Source organism: Haliotis cracherodii, unplaced genomic scaffold, assembly GCF_022045235.1.
Source record: "Haliotis cracherodii isolate W230 unplaced genomic scaffold, xgHalCrac1.p SCAF_15, whole genome shotgun sequence".
Lineage (NCBI taxonomy): Eukaryota > Metazoa > Mollusca > Gastropoda > Lepetellida > Haliotidae > Haliotis > Haliotis cracherodii.
Window position 1 is genome coordinate 32036500 of NW_027266270.1, and position 19224 is coordinate 32055723.

The 19224-nt window shown below is 42.8% G+C and overlaps 1 protein-coding gene across 1 annotated transcript; it reads right to left on the reverse strand.

Annotated features, from left to right (window-relative positions):
• Positions 1 to 821: 821 nt before the first annotated feature.
• On the reverse strand, positions 822 to 19078 carry LOC139462522 (uncharacterized). Its single transcript, XM_071244296.1, has 15 exons — positions 19012 to 19078; positions 16138 to 18239; positions 11827 to 13551; positions 10943 to 11109; positions 10043 to 10086; positions 9055 to 9208; positions 8610 to 8773; positions 7446 to 7600; positions 7112 to 7192; positions 6282 to 6393; positions 4556 to 4633; positions 3768 to 3895; positions 3036 to 3152; positions 1317 to 1427; positions 822 to 996 (listed from the first exon to the last, which is right to left on the reverse strand). The coding sequence occupies exons 2-15, from the start codon at positions 18204 to 18206 to the stop codon at positions 906 to 908; spliced, it is 5196 nt and encodes a 1731-aa protein (XP_071100397.1). The 5' UTR covers positions 18207 to 18239; positions 19012 to 19078; the 3' UTR covers positions 822 to 905.
• Positions 19079 to 19224: the final 146 nt, after the last annotated feature.

The following is a 19224-nucleotide window of genomic DNA, read 5'->3' on the forward strand; positions in this document are numbered from 1 at the left end:
TATGTCATTCCGATTCAGGTAGATGTTAAAAAGGAAAACATACCCAATTTGCTAAATGTGGCAGTTTTGATCACATTTCACAGAAATAAGTTCAGCGTCAAAGGGAAGTCTCCTATATTCGATATGTCCATGTTTCAGTGGTAAGTTATAGAAGGTATATATTCATGATCTTAATAAGCACATACTCCCATATTCATATACATGATTGTTTTGTTTTGTCACCTACCGGGTATGTATTAACAGTGAGTATTTGATATATTTGTAAATATCACCTATAAAACATACACTGCAAAACACATTAAGAAGAAAAAGTTCAATATTTCACAGCCAAGGATAACTTTGTATCCTGATAATGTCAAAGTAATTCAATACTTACAAAATTTGATAACTGCCCTACGCTGGACAGAAGCATTTTGTTAGTTTGTTGCATATAAATTTCTTGAGATGATCTTCCTTCAAGGAATAAATACTGTAAATCCCATTCCGTTTTCTGAGGTCTATCACTCTCATTTACCCCAGCATGCTGTTGATGAACAGGTCATCTAACAGTCCAAAGGCACACGGTTATTTAACACATGTTCCAGGTCTTCATTACTTCACTGGTTGTCTTCAGTTAACATAATGTGTCCATCAGTTAACATAATGTGTCCATCAGTTAACATAATGTGTCCATCAGTTAACATAATGTGTCCATCAGTTAACATCAGCTGTCCATCAGTTAACATCAGCTGTCCATCAGTTAACATCAATAATTCATCATTTAACACCAGCTGAAATTAACATCAGATTCCAAAAATAAACATCAGTTGTTCTTCAGTGAACATCCGAAATTAAGATCAGATTCCAATAATAAACATCCTATGTTCAGCAGTTAACATCCCCTGTTGCACTGACTGTCCTGCTGATCACATCTCCACATGTAGGAAGGGACAAAGCTGCTTGAGTTTGTCGATGCTCCGGACACTGGTGCAGCCATACAGGTGAAGTGTCTTCAATCTGGGGAAAGAATGCAAGTATCGTGTTAACAAGTAGAAATACATTCCAAATGATGATGAGTGAGTGCGTGAGTATGGTTTTACACTGCTTCCAGCAATATTCCAGCAATATCACGGCGTCGGACACCAGAAATGGGCTTCACACATTGTACACATGTCGGGAATCGAACCTGGGTCTTCGGCCATTAGGCTGCCCGACTGCCCCTGATGATGATGATGTTGATGCATTTACTCCACACAACACATGATGATAGGGTGTACAAATATCGATACTACCCCATATCATATTTGAGAGTGTCTCGATGACATGGAAGTACTCACTTCTTGCAGTTCTTTACCAGTTTCTGTAGGCAGACCTCAGTGATGTCAGCAAGGAAGTTGAGCTTCAACGTCTCCAGGTTGCGGTTGCAGTAGCTGGCCAGAAGCGTCACACTGGAACACCACACAATTGTTGTAGGCTTGCAGTGACCTTTGTAGCACTTCACTGAGTGATGTTTGTGTGACAGTTCATGCAATACAGCGTTAGAAATCGGCACTAGTCCTGTAGTCCTTACCAAACTGCCCAATAGTAAAGGTATCCTACCGACTAGTAGAAATTGGCCCATTTTAAGGGTTTTGCTATATGTTATCATTATAAGGACTAGTGGGCAAAAACTGTTAGCTTCTAACCCTGCAATATCAGCAATAATCAGCAATATTCCACCTATATGACGGCTGCCCAGATGGCTGTCTGTACCAATATGATGTGCACCCCTAATCGTAGGTACAAGTTTCCAGGAAAAATCTCTATTTCATATTTGTGCACCGTCAAAAACTGCATCGTAGCGCTTTAGGTGAATAAACAGGCGATAAACTTGGTAAATGAAAATGTGAAATTTGCAACACAAAAATCACTACACGTGCAATCACATTAAAATCAGACCTTAGTCCTTGATACAGCTAAACAAAGATCTGAAGACATCCCATTAGGGGTCACGTCAGAATGACCTTTCATCCGACCAATCAGAGCGTCGCTTACCAGATCATGAAAGTGACAGTCGGAATGTGATTTCTAATCATACAACCTCGAAAACTTTAACACTGGGTATTCCGAACGATAGTTACGGGTAAAACGACTGAATCCATACAATCAAGCCTATCTATTAGCCATTCCCGAATGTTCTTTTGTTTAGGTATCAAATTTGTAATCGAGAATTTGTCAAAATATGTTTCGAAGCGTAGTCGCCAATTTAGAAATAAGTGCTGTAAAGCACGATAAAGCTGTCTTCTGATTGGTCATTCCATTGGTCGGTCAAAGTTTGCGCAAGGTCAGTCTGACGTGACCCGTAATGGGATGTCCTCAGATCTTTGTTTAGCGGTAGCGAGAACTAAGATCTGATTTTAATGAGATTGCTACACGTGATGATTTACAATAAAATAAGCTGGATTCAGCAATCAGCTGTACACACATTTACTCCCAGATCTAGATTCTACCAACGATTCAGTTAAAGCATACCAAATATTAAAACTTAAAAGATTTTACTTCAATGATTAGATGAAGTTGTATCCGAAACTACAATTGTATTAGGAATAAAAAAAAATAATATATTGTTATTTTAGTTTCTGCACTTTCTTAATAAATTTAAAATAATAATAACCATATGCATAGCACTTTTGTATTTAGGATATTTGTTTGGATATGGACAGTTTCGCAAGTCACTGTCTGCGTATTATACACAAGAAGATATGTTAATTTAATGTGGGAAGCAATGTTGTACAGGTACTTTGGTAAAACCTTTAAGCACAGCAGCCTGATAGTGCTGACAAACTAAAGATGATAATCAGAGAACCTGGGCCTTCTGTTGGCTGTCTGAGCACTTCACAACACAGAACAACACCCCGTTTTGGATTCCAGGGAGAACAGGTCCTTGTTACCTCATATTTGTATCTGGGTAAGACAGCTCGACATCATGGCGAGCGTATCCTCACCCAATAAGGGAGGTAACTCTGCCGAGCCATCCCTTGATGACATGGAGCACTACAGCTACTGTGTCTGCTTACCTGCGGTGAGAACATCCAGATGAGCTGATGTCCAGCTGTGTGAGTCGCTGGCAGTTGTTGGCCAGGGTCCGGATGCTGTGATCTGTCACGTTGCGACATCCACAGATGTCCAGACTCCTGAAGATGGACAAAAATAGTGCACATCATTGATTTGTGTTTGTTTGTTTGTTGTTTAGCAATATAACTCGGCAATATTCCAGCTACATGATGGCGGTCTATAAAGACAAGACAATCCAGAGGCTACAACCAAGCTTGGAGTGGAACTTGGAGCCAACCATTATGTTTACAAACAAGTGATGACTGCTGTGATGCTGAATACTCTTACCCCTGCTTAATTATATTCTTTGTTGGTCAATTTGAATTTCTATTTCATTCCAACGGGTAATTGGTATAATTGGTATAGTAAGAACGTAAGGGGGATTTTGGGTGATTTTCTGTTCGTCTGCAATCTCGAACCAATCTGATCAAACGAACAAAAATTAAAAATCATCTGGGACATTTGGTCAGTCGTAAACCTTTTCAAAATTCCCCATGATTGCATTCCCACAGACATAAACAAAAGGATAAACATTACTGCATTTGGGGTTAGAGGGGAAATTTCAAAATTCTTGTAATGGCTGCGCCCACACTGGTGGCAGCGATGTTACTGAGAGTGTAACGAGGGTGTCACCCTCTTGGAAGGAGCTTGGAGCATGCGGATTAAAGGGAGGTAATTACTGGTGCTGAGCTTACCGCACATCCACTGAGTATGTGGCTATCTCGACAAGAGCTGCATCAGACACATGGGGGCAGTTGGCAATGATGATTGTCTTCAGGCGAGGACAGTTCCGCACTATCTTCCTTATACAGTTATCCCGTATCTGGGAAAAAAACCATGCAACACTTGAACAGATGCTAGCAATGCATTTATGAGCCACCTGAAATCATTAATAATGACAAAAAATATCACACTTTACCTTGGTATAAAATCTTCAATTCACCAAGAAACATCTCCAAGATAGTAATCATTTTGGGTAATTACAAGTAAACGTTCCTCTAGAATACAATACCGGTAGTCTTATTCTCCTGTCAAGGAGACTCTTTAATGATAAACCTTTTCTGAGTGTGGAACATGACACTGTTTTGTTGATAGAGTTACTTCCCTTTGGGATTTACATCACGAGCATCGATCCATGCACTTGGGATACGATGACACACATCAACCAAGTCAGCGAGCCTGACTACCAATCCCGTAGTCGCCTCTTTCGATCAACATAGTCGCCGAAAAGGCGTAATAAAGATAGTGCTTACAAATGCAACTGCTGTTCATTGACAGCAACCTAGTCACAAAGGGCTGCTTTTAACAACACAGAATGAACAATAAAACATTTTTTATCATTGTCATAAAATTCCTTTAATACACAATGAAGTATGTAGGGCGTATAGCCATAGTATTTCAATTTTTAGCAAACAGAAACTGCAAAATTCCTACAGGTAGGCAGCTCTGGGACAATGAAGTGAGGGAAAAAGAAGTGACCTACCTGCTTACACCCCCGAAGGTCAAGGTTCTCCACTCGTCCCAGGCTGGCAGACAGGTGTGTGATGGAGGAATCGGTCAGCTGGACACAAATATAGGGTTACCATGACAACAGATGGGGAGGAGTGAGAGGGATTTACACTGCTAATAACTGCATACACCATAGTGCACCATCAATAACTGCATACACTATAGTGCACCATCAATAACTGCATGCACCATAGTGCATCATCAATAACTGCATGCACCATAGTGCATCATCAATAATTGCATACACCATAGTGCATCATCAATAATTGCATACACCATAGTGCATCATCAATAATTGCATACGCCATAGTGCATCATCAACAATTGCATACACCATAGTGCATCATCAATAATTGCATACACCATAGAGCATCATCAATAATTGCATACACCGTAGTGCATCATCAATAATTGCATGCACTGTAGTGCGTCATCAATAATTGCATACACCATAGTGCGTCATCAATAATTGCATACACCGTAGTGCATCATCAATAATTGCATACACCAGAGTGCATCATCAATAATTACATACACCAAGACAAGAGAGTTAACCGACTATAAAAGTCCAGTTTCCACCTTTGCCAGACTAGGCTGGTATTATGGAGTTACATTTTGGCTGGACTAACGAGTCTATGCATAGTCCAATCAAATCCGTGCCACTGGTGGTGCTTAGATCGAGCCCAGGAATTCCAGCCAAGTTCAGCAAGGGTGGAAACTGGACTTTTAAAGTCAGTTAACTCTCTTGCCTTGGGAAGATGCAGACATTGTTTCCATCCCATGCTTTAGCCCATAGGCGACTTGAACAGCCCTCTTAGGAAAACGTGTGTATCAATTTAAACAATTATACAACCAACAGTGAATGAGTACGATTTCACACCACTTAGCAATATTGGAAGGACACAAAAAATGTACCAATTGTTGGAATTGAAAGCATCCAGTAAGTATGTCGAGTGTAGCACTAAGATACCCTGCTGACCCCGCTGTCATATCAATAATAGCATGTATAGACAACATTTTGCCATGTTTGCCATGTTTGCGATGGTGATTGTTGTATTCAGCTACACTTACTGTGGCCACTACTTTGTATCAAAAGTTGTCCTGTTTTCTCAGCGAGATATCAGTAGTTTCATTATTGTTTGGATGACAAGGAACAGAAAGATGCATTATTTACCAGCATCCTAACTATGTGACGTACTCCAAACATGACGGTGGTCTATATGTGAGTGACTGAATGTTATTTAATGCCATAGTCAGCAAATATATCAACTATATGAATCATCAATCCACATCATCAGGGTACGATGACACTGTATATAGAGGCTAAACAAGCATGAGCTACTGACGTCCCCCAGTCACTCCACTGTTGGTGAACACTGAGGGTACGATGACACTGTATATAGAGGCTAAACAAGCATGAGTTACTAACGTCCCCCAGTCACTCCACTGTTGGTGAACACTGAGGGTATGATGACACTGTATATAGAGGCTAAACAAGCATGAGTTACTGCCGTCCCCCAGTCACTCCACTGTTGGTGAACACTGAGGGTACGATGACACTGTATATAGAGGCTAAACAAGCATGAGTTACTGACGTCCCCCAGTCACTCCACTGTTGGTGAACACTGAGGGTAACAGCTGCTGTTCAGGATTCACCATCAGCAGGGGCACCTCATTCTTGAGGGTTCAAATGTACGTACCCGGAAGCATTGTCCGAGGTTGATGGTGAGGAGGTTGGTGCAGTGGGTGGCGATGCAGCGGATGCAGCGCGGAGTCAGGTTGAAGCAGCCGAACAGCTCCAGCACTCGAAGACTGGACACACGAATACAGCATGTAATATAATTCCATTAAGGATGCTACAAGAAATTCATTGTCACCGACAGCTGTTTTGTTAAAGATGCAATTTGGGTTTACATTGCTGGGACAAGCCTCATAATCTGAGTGAATACATTGGCATCTGGCTTCACATTTTTTATTTGTCCCACACTATTTACATAAAATAAAGCCACTTAAAAGTCAGAAATATCTACAAGATCATGGATAAAAATATTTGAAACAAGAACCGGGAGGGACTGTGTGAGTTGGGTTTTACACTGCTTCCAACTTGATGAGATAGGAAAGAATGAAGTGATGTAGATTCTAGACATTTACCACTTTGATGAAACCCACAAGCATGGGTATGGAGCTGACAAACCTAGAAACATAAGCAGAGCGGACCTGGGATTCCATCCCATAATCCTAGGTTTCTGGAATACACAAGGGACACAACTGCACAGTGAACTGTGCCATCCTAGACAACTGGACCAACTGTGCTGACAAACCTCGAAACATAATCAGGGCAAATCTGGGTTTCCATCCCATGATTCTAGGTTTCTGGCACACCTAAGGGACACAACTGCACAGCAAATTGTGACTGCGCCACTCGTGTCCTCACTGTCACAGTTGGTTCACATGTGTAATATTGACAACAAATTGTTTTTGTTTGTTCAGACCCCATGTAAACATCAAGTCCTGCAGGTGCCACACCCACCTGGATCCGTGCTTCTTGATGACTGTCTCCACACCCTCATCAGACAGCATCTGGCAGCCATTCAGACACAGCGACTCCAGCCTGCAACATAGGCTCAAACTCAAAGCATCTGTATTATTATAAAAGCCCTCTTTGGATGTTCAAGAATGCTTTAATAACTACGGGCGTGATAATGGCCCGTCGTCAAGCAATATGAGGGCATTATCAAGTTACAGTGGCCGCTCATTTTTGATAACATTCGGGCAGTTTAACGATAATCCTATCCATTTTAGCTAAAATTCGAGATAATTTTACTTCGGTCAACTATATCAAACAAAATCTCCGGGCATCCTACCTGTGTGCACTCTCTGACAGAGCTGTGAGGCCATTATCAGTGACATGACACCAGCTAGCATCGACGTGTGTCAGGTGACGACACCGCGCCGAGGCGTGTAGCAAGATGCTGTCACCGGTCAGACCTCCACGACTGCACCGACTGAAGTTCAGCTCCTGGGACACAAAACATGACTTCATGACTCATAGCACAAGCCTGACCATGCTGACAGACAGGCATCACAAAACAGTATTCTTTTATTTCATCCTCATGCAACAAACAGTGTTTCATGTCATAAACAAGGATAAGAATGGGTATTTTCCTTTTCAGATGAAATTTCTTTGCAATGGAGCGTGGTCCATAATTTGGGGGTGTTTATGGGGGTAGCTATCAGATTTTAACAAATTTGTGGTCACTAAAATTCTTGGAAATTTCGTGAATCAGCGTAAGATTCTCATCCCTGCAAAAAGATGCAAGCAATCACCAACACAGAAATAGTTTAAATATCAATTTAAGACAGGTTCGATTGAGCAAAACAATATCTGATGTTCAAGTTTTCTCTTCCCTAATCTTGTCATGTTTATCTGTGGTGATGTAAATGAGTTAGTCCAAAATGAGTTGTGGACTAGCTGGATAACCCAATGTCTCTTCCCCTCCACATATGTCTAATATCGGTAAAAATATTTCCCAAAATTCAAACAGATAAAGTTCTGCAGTAAAATTTTAAAATTCTGTGAATAATTCAGCAATAATTCACACTTCTTTAATTCCCAATTAAAATAGAAACAACATATCTCAATAACAAGTTTAATGGTTTGTTTGTTTTTTGTTTAACGCCGCACTCAGCAATATTCTAGCTATATGACGGCGGTCTGTAAATAATCGAGTCTGGACCAGACAATCCAGTGATTAATGTCATCAGCATCGATCCACACAATTGGGTTCGATGACATGTTTCAACCAAGTCAGCGAGCCTGACCACCCGATCCCGTTAGTCGCCTCTTATGACAAGCATAGCGCCTTTTATGGCAAGCATGTGTTGCTTAAGACCTATTCTACCCCAGATCTTCACGGGTCAACAAGTTTAATGAAACAAGGCACTGGTCCTCAAGCTAGAGCCAAGAGTTATTCATCATCAACAATCCTCAGTTTGAGCTGTATCCATTATTCATCCACGAAACCTACCTTCAGATTGTCTGTACATTCCCTGAAGAGCTCTCGGAGGCCTCTACCTGTGACGTTGTCGCCGTGACACTGGATGAGCGCCAGTGAGACTGGGTGCCTCATGGCGATCTGGGACAGCCACTGATCACAAATAGCATGGTTCTTCTTCACAGTGATGTGCTTCCCTGCAGCCGAAACATCTTGCATCATACACAGGTAGACATGGTAGATGCTGATATCGTCATTTTCGTTCATAAATGTCACAGTCCCTATCTTAGATTATGCAGTGTCTTTCACTGATTCTTCGCATGCATAGTTATTTTACTTAGCTGTTTCACCTGCTTGTTGCATAAAATAGCATAAAACCTCAATCAAGTTTTAAAAAATTGAGACAAATTTCACTTATTCAATTGTCTAGTGGACTAGGGTGGTACTCTGTACACACAATGACAAAGTGATGACTCACAGAGGCTGTCATCAACGGAGATGCGACAGAACTGTTTGCAGGCTCGTGCCATTCGGGCTAGGTCACTGTGTGGTAGGAAGGAGAAGATGTAGAGCCAGATCTCATCCGGCAGACACTGCCACTTGGAGAACTCCCCCTCCTCTATACGTGGTGTCTGTCGGGGGAAGGGGGACGTTAGTGCATCGTATGGTACTGCGAGCTCGTGTACAGAGTGCTCGAGTGAGTGAGGAGATAAACCCATTACTGTGTCAATATCTCTAGCTGTGTAATCTGTAGATTTGGAGGCACTCAAATGTATTCGTAGAGATGAGTTTAACGCTGCTTTGAACAGTATATATAAACCTGATGCTACTTTTGCCTATTGTATAGTAGGTATTTTCCTGCTTATTTTTTCTAAGTAAGACCTCATCCCAGATATGAGGTTTTATTTTTTTCCTAGTAAGACCTCATCCTGGGTAAGAAGTTTTATTTTTTCCTTGTAAGACCTCATCCTAGATATGAGGTTTTATTTTTTCCTTGTAAGACCTCATCCTAGATATGAGGTTTTATTTTTTCCTAGTAAGACCTCATCCCGGGTATGAGGTTTTATTTTTTCCTAGTAAGACCTCATCACTGGTATGAGGTTTTACTTTTTCCTAGTAAGACCTGGATTGGATTTTTTGTTTAAATTATACTCTTCTGACGATTTATAAGCCAGAGAAAACATTACCCCTCTGCCTCGTGTTTTACATTTTCAACCAAAACTTTGGAGGCATGTCTTCTCCTATACTCACATCACGGTGCGTCAACTAATGTGGGAGGAAAGTCCATGGTGATACATATCTTAGATGTTTATCACTTTTGCGAAGCCATAAGAATAGGTATGGTGCTGACCAACAAAGAATCAAAATCAGGCTGATCTAGGATTCGAACCAACAATCAAAGGACTCTGTTGAGTGAATAGCACTGCCCCTGAATCTCCCATCTTTAGCCATATTGAGATACATACCATCTCCATGTACATGTTGTAGGCAGTGATGGCAGCGGAGGGGCCTGTAACAGGGAGAACAACACTTCACAACTAAGCTAATATTTGAAATGACAGATGCAATTATTTAACAAGATTAAAGAGACTATCATTCTAGTACAGTCTAGTGGATGAATGGATTTGTCGTAGATGGACATCTCCCTAGTTGACAGTGAGTGAGTTGGGTTTAGCGGTGAGCTTTACGTGGGAGAAAAGCCTTTGGGTATGGTGCTGACAAACCTAGACATATAATAGGCCGAATCCATGATGGCTCATGACATATCATCCATTGCGCATAACATCACTGAATAAAGAATAACTTTTTCATGCCATATGAAACATTGATACCCACGAGGCAAATAAAACACTTGCAAAGCTAAGGGAAGCAACTCTACGTGCCATTTTTCAGCAACAGTCCAATGGGCTGCTGAGCATTGTCTTTGTTCAAAATTAAAGAGGTCCTGGGTTCCTTGAATCAGAATTTAAGTCTTTAATTTTTCACATAGGGGTTTGACAATGACTTTGAAAACTGCTTAAAAGCTTAACTTTGAACACTGATCCTCCACTATCATATAGCTGGGATACTGATTACTAGGGCATTAAACAACAAACGAAGAAAACAAAGACAAACAAGTTACATGATCAGGACAAATCTCCGATTTGAACACATGGCAATAGGTTTCTGGCATGCCTAAGGGACACAACTCTGCACAGCAAATTGCAGCACCTTATTCGGCTGGGCCACCTGAGCAGCCTTATAGCAATGTAAGAACAGCCTGTAAATGAATTGTGGCAGACTAACCATAGCTAGAACACTGTACTTCCACAATGACATCAAGGCTAGGGCAGTTATGGGTGCTCACACAGTGTGTATATACTCACCCTGCAGTGTCCTGGCCATGGGTGGCTGATGGTCCTCCTGGGGCAGTCTGTGGGCAATGACGCTGGTCTGTGAGGGGCTGAGGTTAGGGGGATCAGTGTCCCTAGCCCGGGGCTGGTGGTTCCCTCTCACCTGGGCACTTGCTGGCCGCATACTGGATTGCACTTTCCTGAACAAACACATAGATATTGATAGGTGCTGTTTTACAAAAACATGTCTCAATATTGTCCTGGGATCAACACATCCTCTATTATCTAGCATAACTCATCTCCATTCTTTTGTGATCAACAGCCTGGACCCATTTGCCACAATAGCTTCATTTCTGACTTTTAGTTTTGTCTTTGTTTTGTTTGTTGTTTAACGCCGCACTCATCTATATGACAGTGGTCTGTAAATAATTGAGTCTGGACCAGATAATCCAGCGATTGACATGAGCATTGATCCACGCAATTGGGATACAATGACATGCATCAACCAAGTCAGTGAACCTGACCACCTGATCCTGTTAGTCGCCTCTTACGACAAACATAGTTGCCTTTAACGGCAAGCATGGGTTGCTGAACATTTCTGAAGAGTTGTCACCATCTTCATCACTTGTAGCTAACATTTTTGTCACTCATCAATCTCATTAAAATCAGATGAAAGGTCGTTCTGACGTGACCCCTAATGGAATGTCCTCAGATCTTTGTATAGCGGCAGCGAGAACTAAGATCTGATTTTAATGAGATTGGTCTCTCATTATCGTGAAATTGTACAGTTCATCAAGTGATAGTTCCTCTTCTAATAAATATCTGAATAAGAGGAAATATATATTTGAAGCCAATATCTTCAACTTGTTCAACACATGCACATTTATTTAACATACGATATAGATAGTTTTGCTCACCTCCGATACAGGTCTGCACTTGCTGGTCTTGACTTTTTGTGCGTCTGCGCCGCACCCCTTCCATCAGGCCTCCGTGTCTCTGCTGTCGCCATGTTCTCCGTGCTGGTGGAACACTTCACACGGGGGTCCTGCATCATGAAGTTCTTCATTGAGGACCTCGTGCTCAGTTCCCGGGGGTGAAACGACGACCATGCAATACTCGACTTTTCCCAGTGCCGCTGGTAGGGCTTGGCTTCAATAGACTCTCGCACAATACTCTGAGTCATTCTCTTCCTGTCAAGAAGATCTGCACTTTGAGGACGCTGACGTTCCGACCTGCTGGAATTGTTTCTCATGGCAAGTATATGGGCAAGGAAACAGGGGTCCTGTGAAGGATTTCCTTCGTCTGAGTTATCTCCCCCTGGCGTCCCCAGACTGTCCGTTTCTGGTGCTTCAAGAGGGAGATCTGGGCTTTCTTCAGCAGGATTGAGTTGCTGTGATTCGTTCACAGAAGACCAGTCATCTGTATCAATGGAGAAGCTGATTGGCATAGTTTTCATTGCCAGCCTCCTTGCTTTAATGACCTCCTCGTCATCACTACTGTCATGGAGGTCGAGACATGGAACCACCGGGGCATTGCGGCTGGCTGTTCGAGACTCCCGGCTGTCTTGGATGTCAAAGATCTGGACATCAATATCGCCGTGGTTCTTGTATTTGTTGCTTCTGCTCTTTTGATGCTTGGGTGGTGGAGAGTCAAAGCTTTCGGATGATTGGAGGTTAAGAATAACCTCCCCATCTGAGAGATCAGGTTCAACATCAGCCTTTGGTGTTACTACATCAACCTCCTGTTCTTGCCCATCACATGTTTCTGCTTCAACGTCATCATCGGCTTTGGCTTTTCTACTGAAATAGTTTTTGATGAAGCCTCTGATTACTGGATCACTGATAACTTCACAAAGATCATTAATTTCTTTAGGAGATCGGATATAATTACCAGTAGCACCTGAGCCTGTGGTTGGTACTGCCATCTCTCGCTTGACTCGCTCCAGCTGTTTCATGTGACTATCCACCTGTGCTGGCTTCGTCACACTCACCTTCATATCTGTGTCGTGTCGGTAGGACAGGATCTCGGGCGAAATGGAAATGCTTTTTCGTGTGGATACTGTAGGACCTGCTTGCTCAGTGGGGTTTTCAGATTTAACCTCCACATGTTCTGTTCTGTCCTTCCTGTCTGCATTATCCTTTCTTCTCTCCTTCCTCTTTGCTACAATGGACTCCACCCCGATCAATATTTCCCCACAGTCAGCACACCAAGACATGTATTCCTTGTTCCAGGACGCACATGCAGGACAGACCTTCACCTTCTTGCGCTTCTTCTGCTTGTCATCCTCGTCACCCTCGTTAACAGCATCCTTGGACTTGATGTGAGCAACATCTATCCCAAGTCTTTCAAGTCTGTCCGTGATTCCACCAGCCTTGACACTGGTGGCAGTGACGCTAGTGAAGGCGTCTTCATCAACTACATCTTCATCCCCAGCATCATCAACTGCTTCTCCATCTTCAGGTTCTTCATCTGGGGTTTCCTCAGCCTCCTCTTCAGTCTGTGGGAGACTGCCTTGAGGGGAGGTGGGTGGCCTGTATATGTTTTCCAAGGAAGAGAAGTACCTGTCTAAAGATGCCTGAGCAAACTTCTTCTGTTTCTCCATGTGAAAAACTTCGTTCATTTTGTCTTCTTGCATCTGGCGTCTGAAAGAAATGTGAAAACAAGACTTTATGAAATGTGAGATCAGTTCTTGTTACACATGTTACACCACCCCAGTCATCAATATTCCAGCTATATCACAGCAGCATGTAAATATTCAAGTCTGAACCAGACGACCCAGTAATGATCCATGCCATTGGGGCATGATGACAGGTACTGACCATCCAATCCACTAATCCACTTTAGTAGCCTCTCCCAATCAGCATTGGGGTGCTGAAGGCCTACTATACTAAACCGCAAAAGAAACGTCACCCCAAGGAACATTGCATGAAAAGTTGTCATTTAAATATCTGGGTAATTTTTGTCAAAGTTTCTAAAATTTAACATTACCTTGTCCATGTTGTCCGGAAAAATGAAATTTGATGATGAAAAAACAAAGCAGATGACAATAAAACCGATCGCCCAAATGCATCATGGCAACGGCCATGGTAACCCAATGCATGTGAGTTCCGTTCAAATTGAAATGCACATACGTTCCCCCATTTCTTGCCCTATAAAATCCACCCAGATCGGATAACTTTCATTCGATATTGAATTGCTACCACATGCCAAGATTGACAAGAAATCAGCGACACCAAGCCCTTGGAAGTTCCAGCAACGGTACCAGACCACCAATACTACAGATGACCGACCACGTAGTGGAAGGCCAAGGGTCACCATCCGACGTCAGGATCGTCAGATTGTGCGACAGCATCTTCAAGATGTTTTTTTTACTGCTGTGGAAACTGCTTGAAAGACCATGGTGACACACCATTGACACATTAGTGCGGACACCGTGCGTCGACGATTGATGAGCAGTCACCTCCACTGTCACAGGCCACACTGAGGACCCATTCTGACACCATATCACCGTCTTCAGTGGGCAACACAGCATCAGCATTGGCGCCACCAGCAGTGGAGAAGAGTCCTCTTCTCAGACGATAGCCGTTACTGTATCTCAACAGCAAATGGCAGAGAGAGAGAGTCTAGCGACGCCATGGGGAACGTTTTTCGGATGCTTGTGTTGTTTAGAGAGACTTATGGGGTGGTCTGAGCATCATGGTGTGGGGTGGAATTGGTCTTGCACAGAAGGTTGGCCCTGTGGTCTTCCAGAACATCAGTCCAGGGTGAGGCAATGGTGTCACAGTAGCTCGGTACATTGATCAACTCTTGAGACCACACGCCATACCTCTGGCGAGAACTGGTCGCTAGCTTCGACGTGTACACTTTCAAGTGTATCCAGTCCAGAATGACATGATGACATGTTTTAACTGTTCGAAAATAGGGTATGTGAAAATAGGAAGGCGGATGCCCCGATGCACACGCGACCCGCCAGTCACGACCTTGGGTGGATTGTGGTCCCTCTTGGCAGTGGATGATTTAACATAGCGCTTTAATTACTTTGGCAGAGGTTGCGGGTGACAGCACAGCCACGGTGATTGAATTAATAAGTATCAAGCGCTTTACTGAGTACTGCGGACCGCACCCGTCTCGCGTACAAGAGACGGCAGACCCGTCTCACGTACACGTTATGTCTGCCACTGCTCATTTGGCATGTTGCTGCAACCACAAGTTTTAGCATGATAACGCCCGTGCCCACACTGTGTGAGCAACAAGAGACTTCCTCCAGCAGAATGGTATCAGAACCATGCAGTGGTCTGCCCTCAGTCCCGATTTAAATCCCATTGAGCACCTGTGGGACGAGATTGAAAGACGGCTGAATGACGTCCGACCAAGGCCGACAACTGCAGCTGAACTGCGTCAGGCGTTCCTTAGAGCATGTAGAGTGTGGGCTCAAGTGCCTATGGCCTTCATCAACCGCCTCATCCATTCCATGTATCGACGTTGCACGGCAGTCATCAATGCACATGGCGGACACATGAGATACTGACTTGTGATGCCATTTTCTCAGAGACTAGTGTTGCGTTTCACATTAAGAACATTTGACACTTTAATTTCAACCTTGATGATCAGCTTTGCCAAGTTTCATCTTTTTAATATGTCTCAAAGTATGTTTACAGTGTTTGGACAAATAAGGTTTCTTATATATCTATCCATGGTGACATTTCTTTTGTGGTTCAGTATATAATCTTTGGGTGTAGATGCGATTGGGCTCAGTAATGACAATCAAATTGTGCAGTATTAATTATCTACATTTGGAACCGGTTGATTTATTTCATTTTCGAGATGATCTATTAAACACATCATAAAGTTTATCAGACGCAACCTCCTTTGCAAGTGTCATCAGATCTCCACGCACAGAGATATACCGTATTTATTCGTGTATTTATTTTATTTAAAATTCCATTCAATGATGTTTACCTAAATTTCAGCAAAATCGTGTCCCTCCGATACTTCCGTTTCCCGTTCCATAGGGTCTGCTAAACCACATACCGTGACAGCGCCAAATCACATTATCCACAGCAACAATGATAATATTTTCTTCTGTTTCATTTTTGATGAGTCTACACATCCAGTGTGTATTATACACGAATAAATATGGTAGTATTGGAATAAAAAGATCTTATCTTAATAATATAGTGTCCCAACCTTTCATATTATAATGGTTGTTCCCTCACAGTCACACATACCTATGTTCATGGTGTATCCTGATGGCTTCTATGTGTCTATCTGGAGCAGGGTTCCCCTCTTCTCTTTCATCTTCCACCTTCTTGCGTTGTAGCTTGTCCCTGTCTCGAGCTTTAGCCCTCTCGACATTCTTAGACGACTTATCTTTCGTGGTGCTCTGGGTCTGCACCAGCACCTCAGCAGGAGGGGAAGTAGGAGGGTGGGGTGGGTGTGGCACTGTGGGGACGACCTGTGGTGGGTAGTACACTCCTGGGGGCTGCTGAGCATTGCCTGATGGGGGTTGGGGAGGGGGGTGGGGGACATGGACGGGAGGGACATAGTTGGCGTACTGGGTATTGTATGCTGGAGGGGAGAATGGTTGCGATTGATACATGTTAGTATAGCCTTGGTAACCTCCATGGAAGCCAGGATCAGTCATGTAGGGCTGATAGAACATAGGGTGGGGGGAGGCCGGGGTGGGGGTTGTCGGAGTTCGGGGGGTAAACATGTCAGGCTGACCACCGTAAATGTAGGGTCCTGGAGGCTGCCCATGCATTCCTTGGGTAGGCTGCCCGTGCATTCCTGGGGTAGGCTGCCCATGCATTCCTGGGGTAGGCTGTCCTTGCATTCCTGGGGGAGGCTGCCCATGCATTCCTGGGGTAGGCTGTCCTTGCATTCCTGGGGGAGGCTGCCCATGCATTCCTGGGGTAGGCTGTCCATGCATTCCTGGGGAAGGCTGCCCATGCATTCCTGGGGGAGGCTGTGTAAAATCAGGAGGAAAATGTCCATGAGGTGACTGAAAACCTCCATGGGTCGGCTGGAAAGCCCCCTGAGGTGACTGAAACCCAACTGAGGGTGCCTGGAAACTCCCTGATGGCATGTTCATCATCATGGCTGGATGAAAGGGCATAGTCTGGTTGTATGACATAGCTTGAATTGGCATTCCTCGCTGTAATTGACTTCCAGATGCACCATAAGCTTGGCGGTAAATTTCATCTGCTGAAAATGTCACTTTTGGAGCAACAGTTATTTGTTCATAGTTTTTCGCACTGGAAGGTACAGAGTCTGATCCTTCTAGTTCCAAGTCTCGTTTTGTTTTGGCAACAAGGTTCTGAATGTGAACTGGGTCTTTTCTAGGTCTATTAAGCCTATGTCTTGGTGAGCGAGACTGAACATGGTTATTCATATGTCCACCTGTCTCAGGTCGGCCATGGCTGGCCTCTTCCTTCTCATGCTCTACATCTGTTTGTTCTTCTATCAAAGATCTGATCAGATGCGGTGAAGTCTCCGTGGTCTTGTTCTGATAAAGTTCATTAATATCTTTTACAGATTTTTCAACAAATTCTTGATACTTGCTCGCCCCTAACAAATTTTTCATTTCCTGTGAAAGACTATTTTCCATCAAATCTGCATTGTTATTCTGATTCCTGTCCAAGCTGGGCCGGTCAGAGTCAGGCCTATGTGTAGAAAGACCTAGGTCCTGGCAATCAACCTCACTCTTAAACATTGACATGGCATCAAGATCTTGAGATTCTCGCAACAGTTCCTGAGAATTATCTCTCGACAATGTCTTTGTTTCCTGGCCAGTTTGATGCCCTTTTCTAAATAAATGTTCCACATGCGAATTCCAGTCCTTTGACAACATGTCATCATCTACAGCAGCAGCAGTAGAAGCTGCTTGAGTTGTCCTTGTACCAGAATACTTTTTACCAGGCTGCCCATTTCCACCATCCTGCCTAACACTGGTCTTCACACCTTTCGTAGATCTTGTATTTGGCATAGGAGCCTGCTTAGTGAGAGAATCACGTTGTCCCAACAAATTGGTATTCTCTGGTCTGGTTCTAAGGGTCTTGACACCCTTCGTAGATCTTGTATTTAGCACAGAAGCCTGCTTATTGAGAGAATTATGTTCTCCCAAGTTATTGAAACTCTCTGATCCTGTTTTATTGCGACTTTTATCGCCTGGTCCATGTTTTTGTTGTTTGTCTGAATCCTGACCAGCCGCAAGGTCAGCTTCATGGGAAGTGTTTTGGAAGTATGCCAATCGCCTTTGTCGGACCTCTTCAATGGATGGGGGTTTGTTTTTATCCATATTGTTTTATCACCATCCCCTTAAGCTGATGTCCTGAAAAGAATGCAAGCACAAATATAGCATGTTTGGGCTTGTTTAAAAGTGCATTCACAAATATACAGAAAGAGGGGTATTTTTTCATGTAAAACTTCAATCAATATGTTTTTACAATCACCATGATCACAGAGTAATAATTCAGAGAATTATTCAATAGCACCAGCAAAAATTGAATAATTAATAATGATCAACATCATTTGTAAAACCAAGCTGTGTATGATGCCTACATCATATAAGTTTTGTTGCTCAACGCCGCACTCGGCAATGTTCCAGTGGTCTGTAAATAATTGAGTTTGGTCCAGACAATCCAGTGATTGACATGAGCATTGATCTAGGCTACCATCGGAACATGAAGTGAATGGGTTATCGGTCTGTTATTCCTCAAGTTGTGGTAATAAAATTATGACATGTACGTGTATATACATAGGGAAATTATATGGGAGTACGGTGATATTAAACTTTCAGTCACAAACTCACGGGAAATATTTTTTAAAAATATGAGGGTAATCGGCCACCACAGTCTGAAAAGGATTTATGAAGGTGGTGTTCTCGCCAGTGATGTAGGGTTATGTCTTGACTGTAGGACTCCATCGCGGCTCTCGGCTACATTAGATACTAAGTTCAGAAAGCCAAAGAAATACTCACTGTGACTTTGCAAAAACAATCTCAAAGAAAGTAATTTGTGGTCTACGTTTAAACAATAAACAACATTTTAGTTGGTTCTTAAAATCTGTTCATCTGGTGTCAAAGTAAGGTGAACAATACGTACTTCTACACCAAGATATCCATCAAAGCACTTTTGACAAGCACCTGCCAATAACTTTAGTCGCCATTTTGTAACTCTGGCATTTGTCGCCAGGGTATCGTTGAAAAAATAATAATATGGTAATAATAACTCTAGAAGTATAGAGTGTGTGTTTGATAACACAACGATAAAGAATAATTGAAATACAAAAATCATGAGTAACGTTAATTATAAATG

Coding starts and splice junctions, on each gene's coding strand:
- LOC139462522 (XM_071244296.1), bottom strand. CDS start 18,206: ATGGATAAAAACAAACCCCCATCCATTGAAGAGGTCCGACAAAGGCGA. Junction 10,087..10,942: donor CATGGCCAGGACACTGCAGG/GTGAGTATATAC, acceptor TCCCTGTTACAG/GCCCCTCCGCTGCCATCACT. Junction 3,153..3,767: donor ACATACTCAGTGGATGTGCG/GTAAGCTCAGCA, acceptor GTCCATCTTCAG/GAGTCTGGACATCTGTGGAT.